Source organism: Danio rerio, chromosome 9 (assembly GCF_049306965.1).
Source record: "Danio rerio strain Tuebingen ecotype United States chromosome 9, GRCz12tu, whole genome shotgun sequence".
Taxonomy (NCBI): domain Eukaryota; kingdom Metazoa; phylum Chordata; class Actinopteri; order Cypriniformes; family Danionidae; genus Danio; species Danio rerio.
Genome location: NC_133184.1, coordinates 49,720,430 through 49,737,213, shown reverse-complemented (window position 1 = coordinate 49,737,213; position 16,784 = coordinate 49,720,430). Strand labels below are relative to the sequence as shown.

At 35.7% G+C, this 16,784-nt stretch overlaps 1 protein-coding gene and 1 long non-coding RNA gene across 14 annotated transcripts in view; both read left to right on the top strand.

The window, feature by feature from the left end:
- Nucleotides 1–657: 657 nt before the first annotated feature.
- The window catches only part of tns1b (tensin 1b), a 488,173-nt gene continuing 472,046 nt past the window's right edge, over nucleotides 658–16,784 (top strand). For all 13 annotated transcript variants that reach the window (XM_073913184.1, XM_021479035.3, XM_073913181.1 and 10 more), the window contains exon 1: nucleotides 658–997. In XM_073913184.1, the coding sequence (XP_073769285.1) occupies nucleotides 893–997 (105 nt within the window). In that variant the 5' untranslated portion in view covers nucleotides 658–892. The remainder of the gene's footprint in view (nucleotides 998–16,784) is intronic.
- On the top strand, nucleotides 4,825–8,613 carry LOC141376213 (uncharacterized). Its single transcript, XR_012385645.1, has 2 exons — nucleotides 4,825–6,636; nucleotides 6,683–8,613. It is a non-coding gene; the product is annotated as an uncharacterized lncRNA (long non-coding RNA).

The window sequence follows — 16,784 nt, the reverse complement described above, 5'->3', positions numbered from 1 at the left end:
ATTAGAGTTATAATAACCTGCCTCCGTGTGCTTCATGCCTGTGAGGCTGCGACTGGTGTTGCATCAGAGTCGCACAAGTCAATTGATTCACAAACTATCAACAAGACAAAAAACTATTGATAAGACAATTTTTATTTATTGAAAAAAAGGCCCAAATACTCTGCCATTTTAAAGAATAACTAAGTAAATTAAAGAATTCAGGAGCTTTAAATTTGTTTGTGTTTTTGAAATAAAAAAATAAATGCATATTATTATAAATAAAAATATATTTATTATTGTAAATAAAATATAGAATAATAGTAGAAGGCAACATAAATGTTTTGCTAATAAATGTAAGTTTGAATTAAGCTTTTTTCTCTAGACAATCCGTTTAGGAGAAAAGGTCAGACAGGTGGGCCTTCAAAACAGAAGAAGAAGATTTTTTTATCTGCCAATAAAACAAAAGTTTTGTTCTACAGACAGACAATAGTAGCAGGCTCTGTTTACATTTGTGTTTGCCATGTATTTCCTGTAGCTCTGAGAGAGAGAGAGAGAGAGAGAGAGAGAGAGAGAGAGAGAGAGAGAGAGAGAGAGAGAGAGAGAGAGAGAGAGAGAGAGTGTGTGTGAGTGAGTTAGCGAGAGAAAGACAGAGATCCCAGTTTTCAAACTTTCCCCGTCACTCCTCAACTCTTCCTCTTCCCACAGCCTCTCGTCACTCTGAATGGGAGTTTTGTGGTGAAAGCTCGTGGATTTACCGCCTGTTGGACGCGTTTTGGGCTGAAATGCGCGCGAGTGTTTGACTGGAGCGCGCGCGTACCTGCGGGACTGACCGACCTTCAGGAGGAATATACACAAACACACAAACCACGAGTTTTATCGCTCGCGTTGGATATGCTCACCTGAACCTGTCTGGATGGGATGCACCGTGAGCTTCATCTGCTGTGAAGACGATTTTCTGCAGATGCCTTTGGATCAGCATGTGGAGAAAAAGAAAGAGGAAAAGAGGCTGCTATTTAAGGTAGGACGCGGGGATATCTAGTCAATAAGTTCTTTAAGTTATCGAGGTAAAGTTGGTTTTATATTCACATTTATCCTACATTCTTACTACGGCATTTTGAATATTCAGTTTGAAATCACCTATGACTTGGAAACAACATTAACGTTAGCTCTATTTATTTGACTGTGAGCAGTGTTGTAATTTCATTTGCTGCTAGCATGATTCCACTATTTAGGATTTCCAAATAATACTTTTCTGAAATTATATTATTAAGGAGAAAGTCTGAATGTGTGAATATAAAACCAACTTAACCTCAATCTTGAAGTTGTGCTGTGAACTTGACAGTGAAGCTGTTTTGCTGTATTGAAATGCTGGTTTGGGAATGAATGTTTGGAAACGCGAGGACCTCAATGGAAATATGTTTTGTTTTTAAAACTTTATTGTGTATATTCTTGACGAATTAAATATATTCACTTCTTTCCTGTCCATAAAAAGAGAAAGAAATGAAAGAATGTTTAAAAAACGCAAGTTGTTGTTCACACAGGTGTTTTGTTTTTAAGATTATTAGGAAGTTTATGCAGTCAAAAGTTTGGACAGCCATTTTAGCCTATGTAATTTCGCATAATCATAATGATCGATATACACTCTTCAATATTATTTTAAAGAACGGACGCATCTTTAGCTTTTATCCCATTCATCATGATTAAATGCTTTTGGGATGAGTTAAAAATATCCATCCACCCCATCCATCCATCCATCCATCCATCCATCCATCCATCCATCCTCGGGGCTAAAATAACAGAAATAGCAAAATAACATGATCCTAGTAAACAAACTTTTTAATAAAAGTTTGATATGCTGTTATGTTTATGGTTCTAAATCTGTCTTGCACTGCATTAAATATTTTGTGTATTTCATACTCATTTGAGATAAGCACAAATATTTATTTTTACATTAAAGTATCCTATATACATTAATGACAATAGGGTAAAAGTATTGCCACTTAAGTTCAGATTCGGACCATTTATACTGATTAAAATGATTTACATGATGAGTAGCACAATCCAGATTAGGTATTCTGACTAGGCATGGGCTGGTATAAGTTTCTGACGGTTTGATAACCTTGGGTAAAAGTATTACGGTATCTAAAATAAGTTCTTTTTAAATGTCTGGGTAAAACAAAACAAAACAAAAAAAACCACTTTTGTCCCCCCATTGAACACAATTTATTGTTTTCTAAGAATCATTTATAATATTTTAGAGCAGTAAACATTCATTAGTTTTCTTTTCGGCTTAGTCCCTTAATTAATCAGGAGTCGCCAAACCTTGACTTTTCCAAACCACGGTTAACCTTGAAACCGATTATCATCCCATGCCAAATTCTGACTGCTTTAAGATTACTGTAAGATTACTGACCTTTAGATCCATGAACAGGATTCCTGGAGGAGTCCTATAGGCTGTATTAGGGATGAACTGATATAACTTTTTTACAAACCGATACGAGTATAAGTATTTTAATTTGTGTACTTGCTGATACTGTGTACTGATTCCGATTCTTCTTAGATTTGGTTTAAATTAAAGTGCAATTAATGAAAATGAAAAGATGAAAATGATAATGAACTAGAAATGATAATGAATGAGATTTTTTTTTTTTTTTTTTTGCCTGTCACAAGGATGAACACAAGGCTAACTACATTTTGCTTGGTTTTAACAAAAAAGTCAGTGTCATCACAAAATGTAAACATACCCAGATAAAGGAAATGAAAAGCGATGCATAGTTAACACACCCAATTTAACAAAAAGTGAGCAGAACTATTGCTCATTAGCATTCAGTTACACAGTGGCTGCGTCCAAAACCGCCTACTACTCAGTAGGTACTGCAATTGAATTTAAACGTACTACTCGGCCGTTAGAAAAGTATGTTCTATACAGTATGAATGTGAAAAGTATGAATGGAATTCAGACGTACTACATCCCCCATTTTGACATAGTCACGTGACGTACCTGCATCATTTGCGTCTCTCTACTCCCATTCATGAATTCGCTCGCGGGGCATCATGGGATAGCGCAGCATGCATGGAATGCGCACTTCAGAATCTCGCCGGAAGTAGTAAGTCATCCGAGTACTTCTCACATACTGTTTTCGAATTCTTTGAATTCGGACATACTACTCTGCTCGCATACTGATTTTAGCAAACTGTATAGTATGGAAGTTTGCAGTTTCGGACACAGCCACAGTTCCAAAACAGCCTCCTGCTTTTAAGTACACAAATTTTCTAAAACTTGGACTATGTGCACCATTACAACTATTGAACAGCATTAGTGAACTGTGTACTTACCACTATGGTGTGTCTTCAGATTAGGGATGCTAACGATTACTCGATGATCCAGTGATTGTCAATAACCCTGTAAATCGATAGGTCTTATTGATGACCGATTTAGCATGGACATTTTAAGGGTAAGGTTTCCTGACACACGTCCATGACTTCACACATTGCATAATCAAGTGTGTGCAGTTTACATTATTGCATGGGTTCACTCTCTTGACACTGCAGATTGGGGACGCATAAAATCCTGTTATGCGCGGTTTTCTGTTATATTTGTGAGTGCTGCTGTTAATTGGTGGGTCAAAAGTAGGCTACATGATGTTTAACTATGGTTTAGTCGCGGACGGATAAGATCAATCGTTGGTTTTAGCAAACTTTAACTAGGCCTATCGACCCGATAATGGTATCGGCACATCCCTAGATGTAATGAAGACCACAACCCCCATGATTCCACACTCACTCACTGTATCATCAAACTGCACCTTTTTTTGTTATGAATATCCACCCTCTAGTTGTGAATGCTACATACTGTGCCTTTAATTTGTTAATTTTTCCTCAAATCAAGAAGCATGAGTCGCAAATAAATTTACATGGCTTTTTTTTGAAGTACAATTTATAATCTTGCTCTCCATAAAAAATAACTGTAAACTGATTATCAGCATTTCCAAATGCAATATAATCTAACAAAAAGCACAAATCCAATTGCATAATCTAGGTTACGCTAAGCATCTCAATTGGAAGCGTAACTATTTTAAATGCAGAAAAGTTATTTTGTACAATTTTATTCATATAAAAAAAATATTTACTATTTATTTTATTTTATTATTTACATTTTTATTATTTCATTCATATAAAAATGTATGATATTTAAAAGGAGACATGCTCCCAAATCCCACCTGTAAAGCTTTAATAAGCGGATTAGCAAATCATCCCTAAAGTCTATGACTGAGATTATACAAATTCATCCACTAAATCAAACAAATTGCTGTGAAATTTTAAGGTTTCAACCCATTGACACTTTTTTGAAAGGCACAAATTATACTTGTGAGTAATTCCATTGACACTGTCTACCATGCCATTAAAACAAATGAAGTTTCCACCAAAATAGCAAAACATCTTTTACAGTCTTTGTGTAGGCAAATATTTTAGAGTAAAAATGTCCCTATCAGTGATTTTAAACAATTACACTGTATTTGATTTACCAAATTCACACAAGTGGCAATTTCCAATCTGTCACATCCATAACAGAGTGATGCCATATCTATAAAGAAGTTTTCCCCTCATAAATAAAAAAAGTTAAACAAAACATAATCGATCATTTGTGCTCTATAGAGAGCCAACTCTTATCCTTTTGATTGGGATTTCCTCTTTTGGGTTGTGCATTTTAGTTTACAGAACTTCTTCAAAGTATGTTGTATACCAGGGGTCCTCAATGTCTACATTAAAAGGTACAAATCTGAATTTTTATTAAGGTCAAAAGGCCTGGAACAATCAACATCCATAACATGCATCACAAGTCCATTCATTATTTCCAATAGAGGTGCATGCATATTGGAGCGGCGTGAAAGAAACTGAAAGAATGCTGCGAGCACACCGCCAATCACATGACAAGAACTGACCAATCTGCTTCATACTCTTTTTGGAATATACACATTTCTACTCCAAAGAGAGAAAATATACAAAGGAAAACACCAAGCAATTTTGTAGTGTAGTTGATTAAAAGTGCCTTTCAGACAAATTTAGCAGGTTTTGATTACATTTTTTCTCTTTAAAAGGGAAATACTTAGCTAATATGATGCTTACATTTACATTAGACAAATACTATTTTTTTATTTATTCTTCTTCTTATTTTTTTTAATGTGTTGTCATTTATTTTTAGTGCAAACTTACATGTCTTTAAATGCCAAAAATTGTTTTCACCTTTTTTAATACCAAAGAGAAATGGACTATTGTTTGTTTTTTATTATTATTTTGTGCTGTATTAATTGGTTACTGAGCAGCAATAAATCCTTTAAAATATAAGCAGTTTTCATCTGATTTTCTAAAACTCTGTAGTGATTGCATTTAGGAAGAGAGATGAGGTTCTCAAGGTGAATGCGTACCTTGGCACTAAGGGTCAAACAACAAAAAATAAGGTTAAGAATCTTGGTGTGACACTGGAGTCAGATCTGAGTTTCAATAGTCATGTCAAAGCAGTAAGTTAACCAGCATGCTATAATCTTAAAAACATTGCAAGAATCAGATGCTTTCTTTCCAGTGAAGACTTAGAGAAACTTGTTCATGCTTTTATCAGCAGCAGGGTGGATTACTGTAACAGCCTTCTCACCGGGCTTCCCAAAAAGACAGTCAGACAGTTGCAGCTCATCCAGAACGCTGCGGCCAGAATTCTGACCAAAACCAGGAAATCAGAGCACATCACACCTGTCCTCAGGTCTTTACAATGACTCCCAGTTACATTCAGAATAGATTTTAAATTATTATTACTGGTCCATAAATCACTAAATGGCCTAGGAGTTCAATACATTACAGATTTGCTCACTAAATACAAACTTAACAGATCACTCAGATTTTTAGGATCACATAAACCAGAAACTCCAAGAGTTCAGTCAAAGCAGGGTGAGTCCGCCTTCAGCTGCTATGCCCCTCGCTGCTGGAATCAACTTCCAGAAATGATCAGATGTGCTCCAACATTAGGCACATTCAAATCAAGACTGTAAACACATCTGTTTAGCTGTACTAATACTGAATGAGCACTGTGCAAGGTCCCAAGATCACACTATTGGGTTTTTCTTTTTTTTTCATTCATTTATAAACTGTTTTAACACATTTAATCTGTTTTTATCTGTTTCTAATCATTTTTATTATTAGTTTTTATTTTTTATGTTTTTATTTTTCTTATACTCGTCTCTTTTATTTTATTTTTATTATGTTTATGTAAATCACTTTAAATTGCCACTGTGTATAAAATGTTCTATATAAATAAACTTGCCTTGCCTAAACTAGTTAAAACTAATGAATAGGGCTGTTATTATTATTATTATTTTGATTATTGCAATTAATTGAAAATCCCATTTCAATTTCGATTTTGGCTTTTAACGATTGTGAAAAACCATTAATCGAGATAAACGATTATTCCATCAAGTACCGCCCCCTTTCCAGTTGTACACGTGTGAAACTCTTTGCCTCTGCAACGCTCAGTTTCACGTGAAAATGACTTAAAGCGTGTGCTGTAATTTAACTTTTGCAGCACGGGATGCGCATCATTTATATTTTTAAAAGCGCAAAAGAGCACGTGCTGTTGTGTGTGTGCGCGCCGTGCTTAGCCTCGGACAGGTAGCGTGTGTGTGTGTGTGTGCGGGCCGCGCTTAGCCTCGGGCAGCAGAGCACACACATCTAACGCGATCTTAATGTGAGCGCTTTAATGGTCAAATACATGCACATTTGTGTCAGAGCGCGGTGTTTAGTGATTATTCATATTAACCCTCATTTGTGTAATAAACTAACAAGAGAAAAAGAAACCATATCAGAGCCGCACTATTCTTAAAGTGACAGCGTGCGGTATTTCTGCTGCTGCCGACTGTTTTTAATATTAATCAATAATAAAATCAAAAATACAGTGAAGATGCTTAAAGCACAGTTTAAACATAACAGATTTAATAACACTTAACACTTAATTACTAGATGTTTTTCAAGATACTAGTATTCAGCTTAAAGTGACATTCAAAGGCTTAATTAGGGTAAATAGACAAGTCATTGTATAACAGTAGTTTCTTCTGCAGACAATTAAACATGTATTGCTTAAAGGGGCTAATATTATCGAGCTATTAAAATAGATTTCAAAATATTCAAACCTGCTTTTATTCTAGCTGAAATAAAACAAATAAGCCTTTCTCCAGAAGAAAAAAATATTGTAGGAAATACTGTAAAAAAGCCCTCTGTTAAACATTATTTGGAAAATAAATATATATAAAAATAAATTCACAGGAGGGCGATTAATTTTGACTTCAACTGATAATCGTTTTGAATAATCGTGATTACAATTATGACAAAAATAATCGTGATTATGATTTTTCCCATGATTGAGCAGCCCTACTAATGAGTACAAAATAAATGTGATAACTGTGAAACCATGATTATTCTTATAGACTATAGATTTTTCTGGTCATATCCATAACACGTTTATTTTCCCTAGTTTAAAATCCAAACAAATGTTTACCGATTGATATTTTTCTGATCCCATAACTCTGTGGTTAGTTGTTTTGATACACATAAACTGATGTTTTAATATGATGTCAACATATACTTTCTATGTGAATTTATGTTTTGAGTTTTTACTGCAAATGTCACATCCGTAACACTGGACAAAACGAATTTAAAGCATTTAAGCATACGCCTTTGAAGATCAAATAGATGATGAGAAACATACATTCAGTCAAGTGTGTCTAAACTTTTGACTTGGTAGTGTGTTTAATGTGTTGAGAGATGTTAGATTCGTCTCAGCAACCCCACCTATACTGTTCTGTATGGAAAAACAAACCCAGAATCTCCGCTTCAGACCTCACAGAGTAAACACAGCCTCCTGCATGACTAGACAGTGAGAAATCAGGGTAAACCCAAGACTAAACTTAGACAATACTGTTCTGTTCACATTTGGATCAGTGAATGAGTTGCATCATTGCACAGTTTAATTACGGAGGGAATCCAGATTGGGAAGTTGTGCATTCTTGCTGCTTTTGATCTATTTATATATTCGGCCTATTGTTAAATAAGGCCTTTTGTTATGCGTGTTGTCATTTCACACACTGACAATGCACATTACATCCTGTGTTTAGATTATTTTGAAAAGTATGCGTACAGGCTGTTGGTTCATGCATTGTTCTTTCATAATTAAGAGAGACAGAATTCTGAGTAAACATTGAATATTTTGTGCATGTTGCAATTTAAATGCAGTCAACTTTTAAAATATTTAGCAAAATGTGTATTTTGCTTGTCTGTTTTTGATGCAAATGTGATGTATCGTGTCATTATATTACATTTTATTTTAAGAAATTGCATTTATTACTAGTGTAGGGTTGGGCAGTGTCGACCAATTTGGCATTGAATGATATCTAATGTGAAACATCGCAATGGACGATGACATTGCCGTCGTAGGCGGCAGTGAATTAATTATTTATGAATAATTAATTCATTATGAAATAATTATTTGGAGCCTACCGTTTCAACTATTTGACCCACACGGTCTTTGTTTTACCCATAACCAAATCATAAATAAAGATTACCACCAAATTACAATCTGTCAATCACTTTTTTCGCAGGACTCTGGCATGAGTAAGCAGAGTGATCTGCGTCATTATAATGGTGTCTACAAAATTGGTTGGTTTAAAAGGTGCAAAACTAACAGGAACCAACCAACAGTATCTGAGGTTTTCGCTAAAATTACTAAGTACAAGTCTGAAAGCGAAAGATTGAAGAAGTGTACTGATGCTGTGACACGTTACCTGATCGATTTGAAAGACAGAAGAGTCGCTAGATAGAGATAATATTAATTAAATATCACATTTGACAACTATAGCGAGACACAATCCAGGGGTACATCCTTGTCCGACTGTCCGACGTGCACTGCTCTCTGGGGTTTTGTGCTCAAAGCACCCACTGACTGCTCAAGCTCAGCCAACGCTGCAGCGCATAACAAAGTGTGTGTGTGTGTGTGTGTGTGTGTGTGTGTGTGTGTGTGTGTGTTTCTGTGTGTGTGTGTGTTTCTGTGTGTGTGTGTGTTTCTGTGTGTGTGTGGTCACGTGATGTGGGTTTTCAGTGGTATAGTGTGGTCGGAGAGCCATTCAGAAATGCTAGATGAATCGCCAGTATGGACGTGGATCGTTTTCGTTCTAAAATGCCATTTTTAAACTAAGACGTATTTGTGTAAAAGATTTTACAAGCGGGTTGCTGCTGCAAAGGGGGTGGAGTGGAGGATAGCTATGCCAGCTCAGCTTTGTGATGTCCATCGGCCATTACCGATGGACGATGGCATCATGTATCGACCCAACCCTAAACTAGTGTTGTCACAATACTGGAATTCAATACCAGTCGGTACTGATATTTTAAAAATGTCAGTTTCCGCTAAACTTTGAGTGCTGTTGAGCACATTCTCAAACACCGCTGATTTGCAATTGTGTTCAACACAAATGGTTGTGATTGTCCGTGAAGGTAATCAGTTCAACCAAAGTATAACCAAAGATACAGGGACACTGGAACATTTGATTCTATTTAATGCTCTCCTTATTACCATAAAATGATGAATCCTTCACAAATAGAGTTATTTAAATCGTCTTGTGAAGTTATATTGCAATATATATGATTGAAGTCAGAATTATAAGCCCTCCTGTGTTTTTCCCAAATTTCTTTTTAAAGGAAAGAATTATTCAACATTCACATTTCTAAACAATAGTTTTAATAACTCATTTTTAATAACAATTTTTTTTAAATCTGTGCCATGATCACAGTACATAATATGCAGTGGTGGATATGTATGAGTAAAGTATGAGTAAAAAGTTGCTTTCAAAAGTACTCAAGAGTAGTGAGTATTACGCTGTTAAAAGCTGATGCTTTTACATGTAATTTGTGGATGTGTGTAAACGTAACATTCTGTAGTGCAATTAGTTATTGTCCAGCAGGCACACAACGTCATTAGACATTAATATCAGGTTCGATTTAGGTTGTGATGTCAGGTGACCACAATTAAATGTCTAGGCAGCGCCTAAGATTAACGTTATTGTGAGATCCAATAACGACATCAAATGACGTTGATATTAAGTTGACTTAAAATTGTGTTGGAAAGTAACCAAAATCCTATGTCGACCCAACATCTTAAACCAACGTCATATTGATGTCAAATACTGACATTTATTCATCAGGTCTGGCAACCAAAATCCAGAGTCTGATAGACGTCATACTGGTAACGTCCTCGCAACCTCGAGCTGTAACATCATTAGACGTTGATGTTTGGTTGGTTTTAGGTTGGACATTGGCCTAACCTTGAGTTCTGACGTCAACATGATTTTTATTTCCAAACAAAATGCAATGTCTCCATGACACTGGGGTACAACATCATTCTAACGTCATGTTGAGGTCTTGCATCTGCTGGGTGTTTAAGGTCATTTCAGTCATCATACAGTAAACATCCTTCATCTTATCATCAGTGACGTGCATCTAAACAGTCTCTGGGTCAATGCGTGTGACTATTTTAGACATGTTCTTGGACACTTTGAATGCTTCCAAACAGTTTGCTGCGATAATAAAGCGCTCATGTCTTGAGGTAGCTCATTATGTGGCGATTTACCTTACGTGTGCCATTTGATTGGACAGGAATCACAGGACTGATTTTTCTAATCCCCATAGACAAGAAAAATAAAGTGACTGCAGGATGAAGGAAAGCAGTTGAGTAAAAGTACTAATTACTGCACTAAAAATGTACTCAAGGAAGAGTAAAAGTACACATTTATAAAACTAATGAATTAATTACAATTTCTGAGGAAAACTACTCAATTACAGTAATTTTAGTATTTGTAATTAGTTACTTTACACCACTGATAATATGTCACTAGATATTTTTCAGGATACTAGTATTTAGCTTAAAGTGACATTCAAAGGCTTAACTAGGTTAATTAGGCAAGTTGTGATAATAAATCATTCTATAACAATGGTTTGTTCCATAGATAATAAAACATATACAGTTGAAGTCAGAATTATTACCCCCCCTGACTTATTAGCGCCCCTGTTTATTTTTTTCCTAAATTTCTGTTTAATGGAGGGACGATTGTTTCAGCACATTTCAAAGCATAATAGTTTTAGAAACCTATTTCTTATAACTGATTTATTTTATCTTTGCCATGATGACAGTAAATAATATTTTACTTGATATTTTTCAAGACACTTCTGTACAGTTTAAAGTGACATTTAAAGGTTTAACTTGGTTACCAAGGTGAACCGTCTTTCGGATGAGACGTTAAACCGAGGTCCTGACTCTCTGTGGCCATTAAAAATCCCATGGCACTTCTCGTGAAAGAGCAGGGGTGTAACCCCGGTGTCCGGCCATATAATGCGCTATATAAAAAATACACATTACATTACATTACAACTAGGCAGGTTAGGGTAATTAGGCAAGTTATTGTATAACGATGGTTTGTTCTGTAGATTAGTGAAAAAAATATATAGCTTAAAGGGGCTAATAATTTTGTCCCAAAATTGGTTTTTAAAAAATTTAACTTCCTCCAGAAGAAAAAATATTATCAGACATACTGTGAAAATTTCCTTGCTCTGTTAAACATCATTTGGTAAATATTAAAAAAAGAAAAAAAAATCTAAAAGGGGCTAATAATTCTGACTTACACTGTATATTACTTAAGGGGGGGTAATACTTTTGACCTAAAAAAGGTTTTAAAACTGCTTTTATTTTATCAAAATAAAACAAATAAGACTTTCTCCTAAAGAAAAAAAATATTATCAGAAATACTGTGAAAAATTCCTTGCTCTGTTAAAGATAATAAAAGCTAATACATATTGTGTGTCCAAAGTAAAAACAAAAGTCCATCATGACGATTCTGCTTGTGAGAACCCTGGAAATGAAAAAGGTCTGTTGTTGAATTGCATGCTTTATTTGAGGGAAAGTTCATTTGAGTTTGTTTGAACATCTCAAAGATGTCTTACATGGGACTCATCTGACGCGGGGTCAGGGTGGTCTGCTCTGTCTGGTGGGGTCAGGTTTAGGAGGTCAATCACAACATTTCTTGGGGGTGAAGAGCTGGAGCAACAAATCCCACATTGTTGCTTTGCTCTCAGACAAGAGAGTATATGTGCACCACATTGAGAGACTACTGTATATTCTGCCATCTTTTTAGGTAATGCTCTGGGCTCTGATTTGTAAAGATGGTTTAGGGATGCACGATATTGGGAAAAAATTGACTTCATTTTACTTTATTTGTCTGCGATACATATTGCGAAATTGAGTTTAATATCACCAGATGACTGGGTTTGCTTTGTGTGGAAGGAATTCATAATTTTAAGACTGATTGTGATGATTATCTAATTTGCATAACATTAAAATCATTCATTCATTTTCCCTTGGCTTAGTCCCTTATTTATCTGGGGTCACCACTGTGGAATGAACCGCCAGCTGTTCCAGCATATGTTTACACATACTGTATATTAAGAAAAGGCTTTCAATTCTTTTTTAAAACCTCAACAATACACTCTGGACAGATTTACTACACTTTTGTTTTGTTCGGGATGAAAACATCCACTGAATTAAACCGCTGTAAAAATTCATCAGATAAATATTTCTTAAATTTTTTTTTTTGCATAAATCTGTTAATCAACCTCAGTCCTGATCAAAACTACTAAATTGCTTAGAAAATTAGAAGATTTTATCTCTTTAATTTTCAAATTCAAAAATGATTTGGGGAAAAAAACCTCACACAAAATGGCGTATTTATATAAAAAGTCATTGTGGACTGGATTTTTTTTTTACCTTTTATCACACAAGGGTTAAATATGTTTGTAATTTGTAATTTATGCAAACACACTGCATAGAAAATAATCAAATCTAATCTAAATGAATGAAATCTTTTCAAATAGAGCTATTCAACTGGTGAATGTATATTCATATCACAATATACAGTTTTAGTCAGAATTATTCGCCCACCTCCCTTTGAATTTTTTTCTTTTTTAAATATTCCCCAAATGATGTTTAACAGATCAAGGATATGTATGTGCATGACTGATTAAATATTCATCAAAGGCGGCAACACCAAAGCTCCAAAAATACAAATTTATTAAATTTAAAAAGCTTACGCAAAGCGTGTAATGTTTCATTAGATCTGAAGAAGACCCGTGTGGCTCGGAACGTTACACGCTTTTTGTCAGCTTTTTAAATGTAATAAATTTGTATTTTTGGAGCTTTGGTGTTGCCGCCTTTGATTAATATTTACCTTGCACCTTTTGCGTTTTTTGGCTGAGCACCCAGTTAAGAGTGATGTGCGTGCTTTTGTGCAGTTTTTCACAGTATGTCTGATAATATTTTTTCATCTAGAGAAAGTCTTATTTGTTTTATTTCGGCTAGAATAAAAGCAGTTCTTAATAAAAAAAAAAAAAAAACATTTTTAACGTCAAAATTCTTAGCCCCTTTGAGCTATATTTTATCTGATTGTCTACAGAACAAACTGTCTGTATATAAATATGTATATGTATATAAGTGTCACTTTAAGCTGTATAGAAGTGTCTTGAAAGATATCTAGTAAAATATGATGTGCTGTCATCATGTCAAAGATAAAATAAAACAGTTATTAGAAATGCGTTATTAAACCATATGTTTAGAAATGTGTTGAAAAAATCCAACACAGGCTCAGTCTGAAAACATAGTCCTGCATACTTTTTTGGAGACGTATTAAGTAGCTGGAGGTATGTATGGCTGCATTTCATTTTTTTTTAAGCGAAAGCTACGGGGCGGTATGACGCCATTGTTTTTGGCACTTACCAGCTGACCGCTTACCTCCGAGTGGAGGATTTTCCCGTCACAACCAGTTTGTCCAGTTAGGTCATCATGAACGTTGCGAACTTAAGACGCATAGAGAGGAGTTGACCACAATGACGACCGGGTTCGAGTCGGGGAAGAGCAGTTCCAGAAATCAGGTAAGACAAAAACAGAATCCAAAAATTAATATGAACGAGTGAACAACAGGGTGAGAATGTTGTAAAATCTGAAAACGTGGTAAAAATCAGATAAGGGGTTTTCTTTTTCTTGACGGCTTTTGTAAATCGTCGGTTGGGTTTAGGGGAAGGCGAGTCCTTTAGTAAAATTGGTTGAGTTTAGGGAAGGAGGAGGGTGGATCGATCGATTGGCCGGTCGCCCACTTAATCATTCAGTCACTCAGTCGATCGATAGCGGCCTCTGGTGGGTTCATGCAAGAACAGCGCGGGTGCGAATGGCACTCGCGAGAGACATTTGAGGTGCGAAAAAGCACACACAGTTGCCTCTTGCAGATTTGCAAAAACAAAAACTGCAAAAATACGTACCTCCCGGGACGTATTTCGCAGTCTCCAGAAACGTCCGCGGGACTACGTTTTCAGAATGAGCCTGAGTTAAAAAAAAAAATCTGTACTGTGTTAAACAGAAATTGAGGGAAAAACAGGGGGGCTAAGTATTCAGGGGGGCTAATAATTCTGACTTCAACTGTATACTGCAGAAAAACAAAATATCTCAATGTCAGATTTTTCCAATATTGAGCAGCTCTAGTAATTAGTAAGTAAACCTTCCTTTTTTGGTGAACTGTCCCTTTAAGTGACTGTAAAAATTCCAAAGAAGTTGAAAAAAAATGCAAATTATGTCCTGATAATGGATTCCCAGGAAGATTTCGGATAAAATCACACCATGTAGAGCATTTTATAAGTCGTATTGTTGATGGGAAGGAAAATTGAGATTTGTTTGACTGTAAATGTAAATCACTGGAGTCTCTCATCTGTTCCTAACTAACCAACGGTGCCCAAATCTTCTCTTAAGCCTCCTTTCATCCCTCCATAGGGAATAAATCACACCGACAGCTCAGTGCCGGGATTAGACAGGGGTGGGGAAGGCCGTCAGGAGAAAGGAGGTGGAAATTCCAGGGATTTTGCAGGGGAGTGACATGCAGAATACATTTACCTGCGCAGGTGGAGAAACTGTGGGTACTTGTTTATCAGAGCACAACTCGGGCACTTAACCTACTTTAGACGGCGTAATAGAGCACCGCACCCCTTAATGGGACGCAGCAAGGCACGCCCAAAACTTCCTCTTTCAAACTTGTCGGGGCAAAAAAGTGGGATTTTTATGTGTTGTGGTTGTGATTTGGCTGGGGTTTATAAGTCCCGGGGGCTGTTGTGAGGTTGTGGAAAGAACTTCACTAATCAACATATACTGTAGTGTCTGCTTGCGTTAGGAGAGAAATGCCAACAACGCTTCTGTGAAATGTTTTCTGATACTTTTTGCATCTAAACATCTTTGATGTCTTAATCTGTTTCCTGTCTGCTAGAGTTCATGCCTGCAGCCATGTTTTTATGTTTTCCGTGTTAAAGTGGCACTGCACACTTTATTGACACAGGACAAATAGGGACTGTTTTCGAACAAGTTTTCAGTTACGCCACAAATTTTTGAATAATGTATTTATGTTTGAATATTTTTGAAAATGCAACGATTTAAATGCAATATTTAGGCTTTTATTTTATTTATTTTTTAACCAAAATTATTTAAATTTTTTGCATAACCCAGCATGACCAGCTAAAACCAGCTTGACCACCCTGGTTTTAGCTGGACATAGCTGGTTTTGGCTGGGAGCTCCCAGCCTGACCAGCTAATACCAGGCTGGAAATGGCTGGAAACCAGCCTGGAAATGGCCAAATCCCCTCTAAAACCAGTCTGGTCGACCAGCTAAAACCACCCAACCCGCCTAGGCTGGTTTAAGCTGTTTTTTTCAGTAGTTTGTCTCAGATATGCGTTATCATAGCACACATTTTATTATTTAAATTGAGTTAATATTTTATAATTCTGCCTTTTTTAATGTAATTTATTATTTATAAGAATCATAAGATTCTGACGGTATGATAACTTTGGATAAAAATATCATGGGTTCCCGGTATTACAGTATTTGCATCACTGCTCTAAAATATATTCTTTTTAAATGTCTGGGTAAAATTAAAACCTTTTTTTTCCCCTTTTGAAAATGATATATTTTATTTTTTGTAAGATTTATAACATTTTGGAGCAGTAAACATGTCCGTTTAAATAATTCAGATAAATAAATAAATTCTGCTGTCATTATTAGTTTTAAAACACAGATTTCTTTACAATTTAAAACAACATCTTTGGATATTTTTTCTGCTGGAAATACTGTTGTCCTAAAAAAAAAAAAAAAAGGAAAAAAAAATTATACATACCTTAGGAAAGTTATTACAGAAAAATTTTCAAAGCTTTACTTTTCCAAACCACGATATACCTTAAACGATTATCGTCCCATGCCTGCTGACTAGTAGTTTATTTATCACGTTGAAATAAAGTTGACTAAATTACAGGGAAAGTTATAATCTGTGGACTCAAGCGAACTAATCGAGTTAGTGGCGCCATCTAGCTTCAGTGTGGATCTGTCCCATCGTTGAGAAACAAAGTATACACCATACCTGCCAACCATAGACTGTAAAATATATGGAGTTATTATCCGTGACGTCACCCATAGGTTTGTGAACACTGCAAAAGAAGCTATAAGTAGGCAGGGCCAACCGTCGCCATTTTGTTCGCATGTCATCGCACCCACGGCGGGATACCTAATAAGGGCAAAAAGGCAGGGAGTGAGCGGAGCTACAAACACCTGCTAACATTTTGCTTGGACCTGGCTTAGACAGACTTTGGGAGAATTGTTAATACTTTTATTACCTGTGATTCGTTTGTATTCTGACCACAT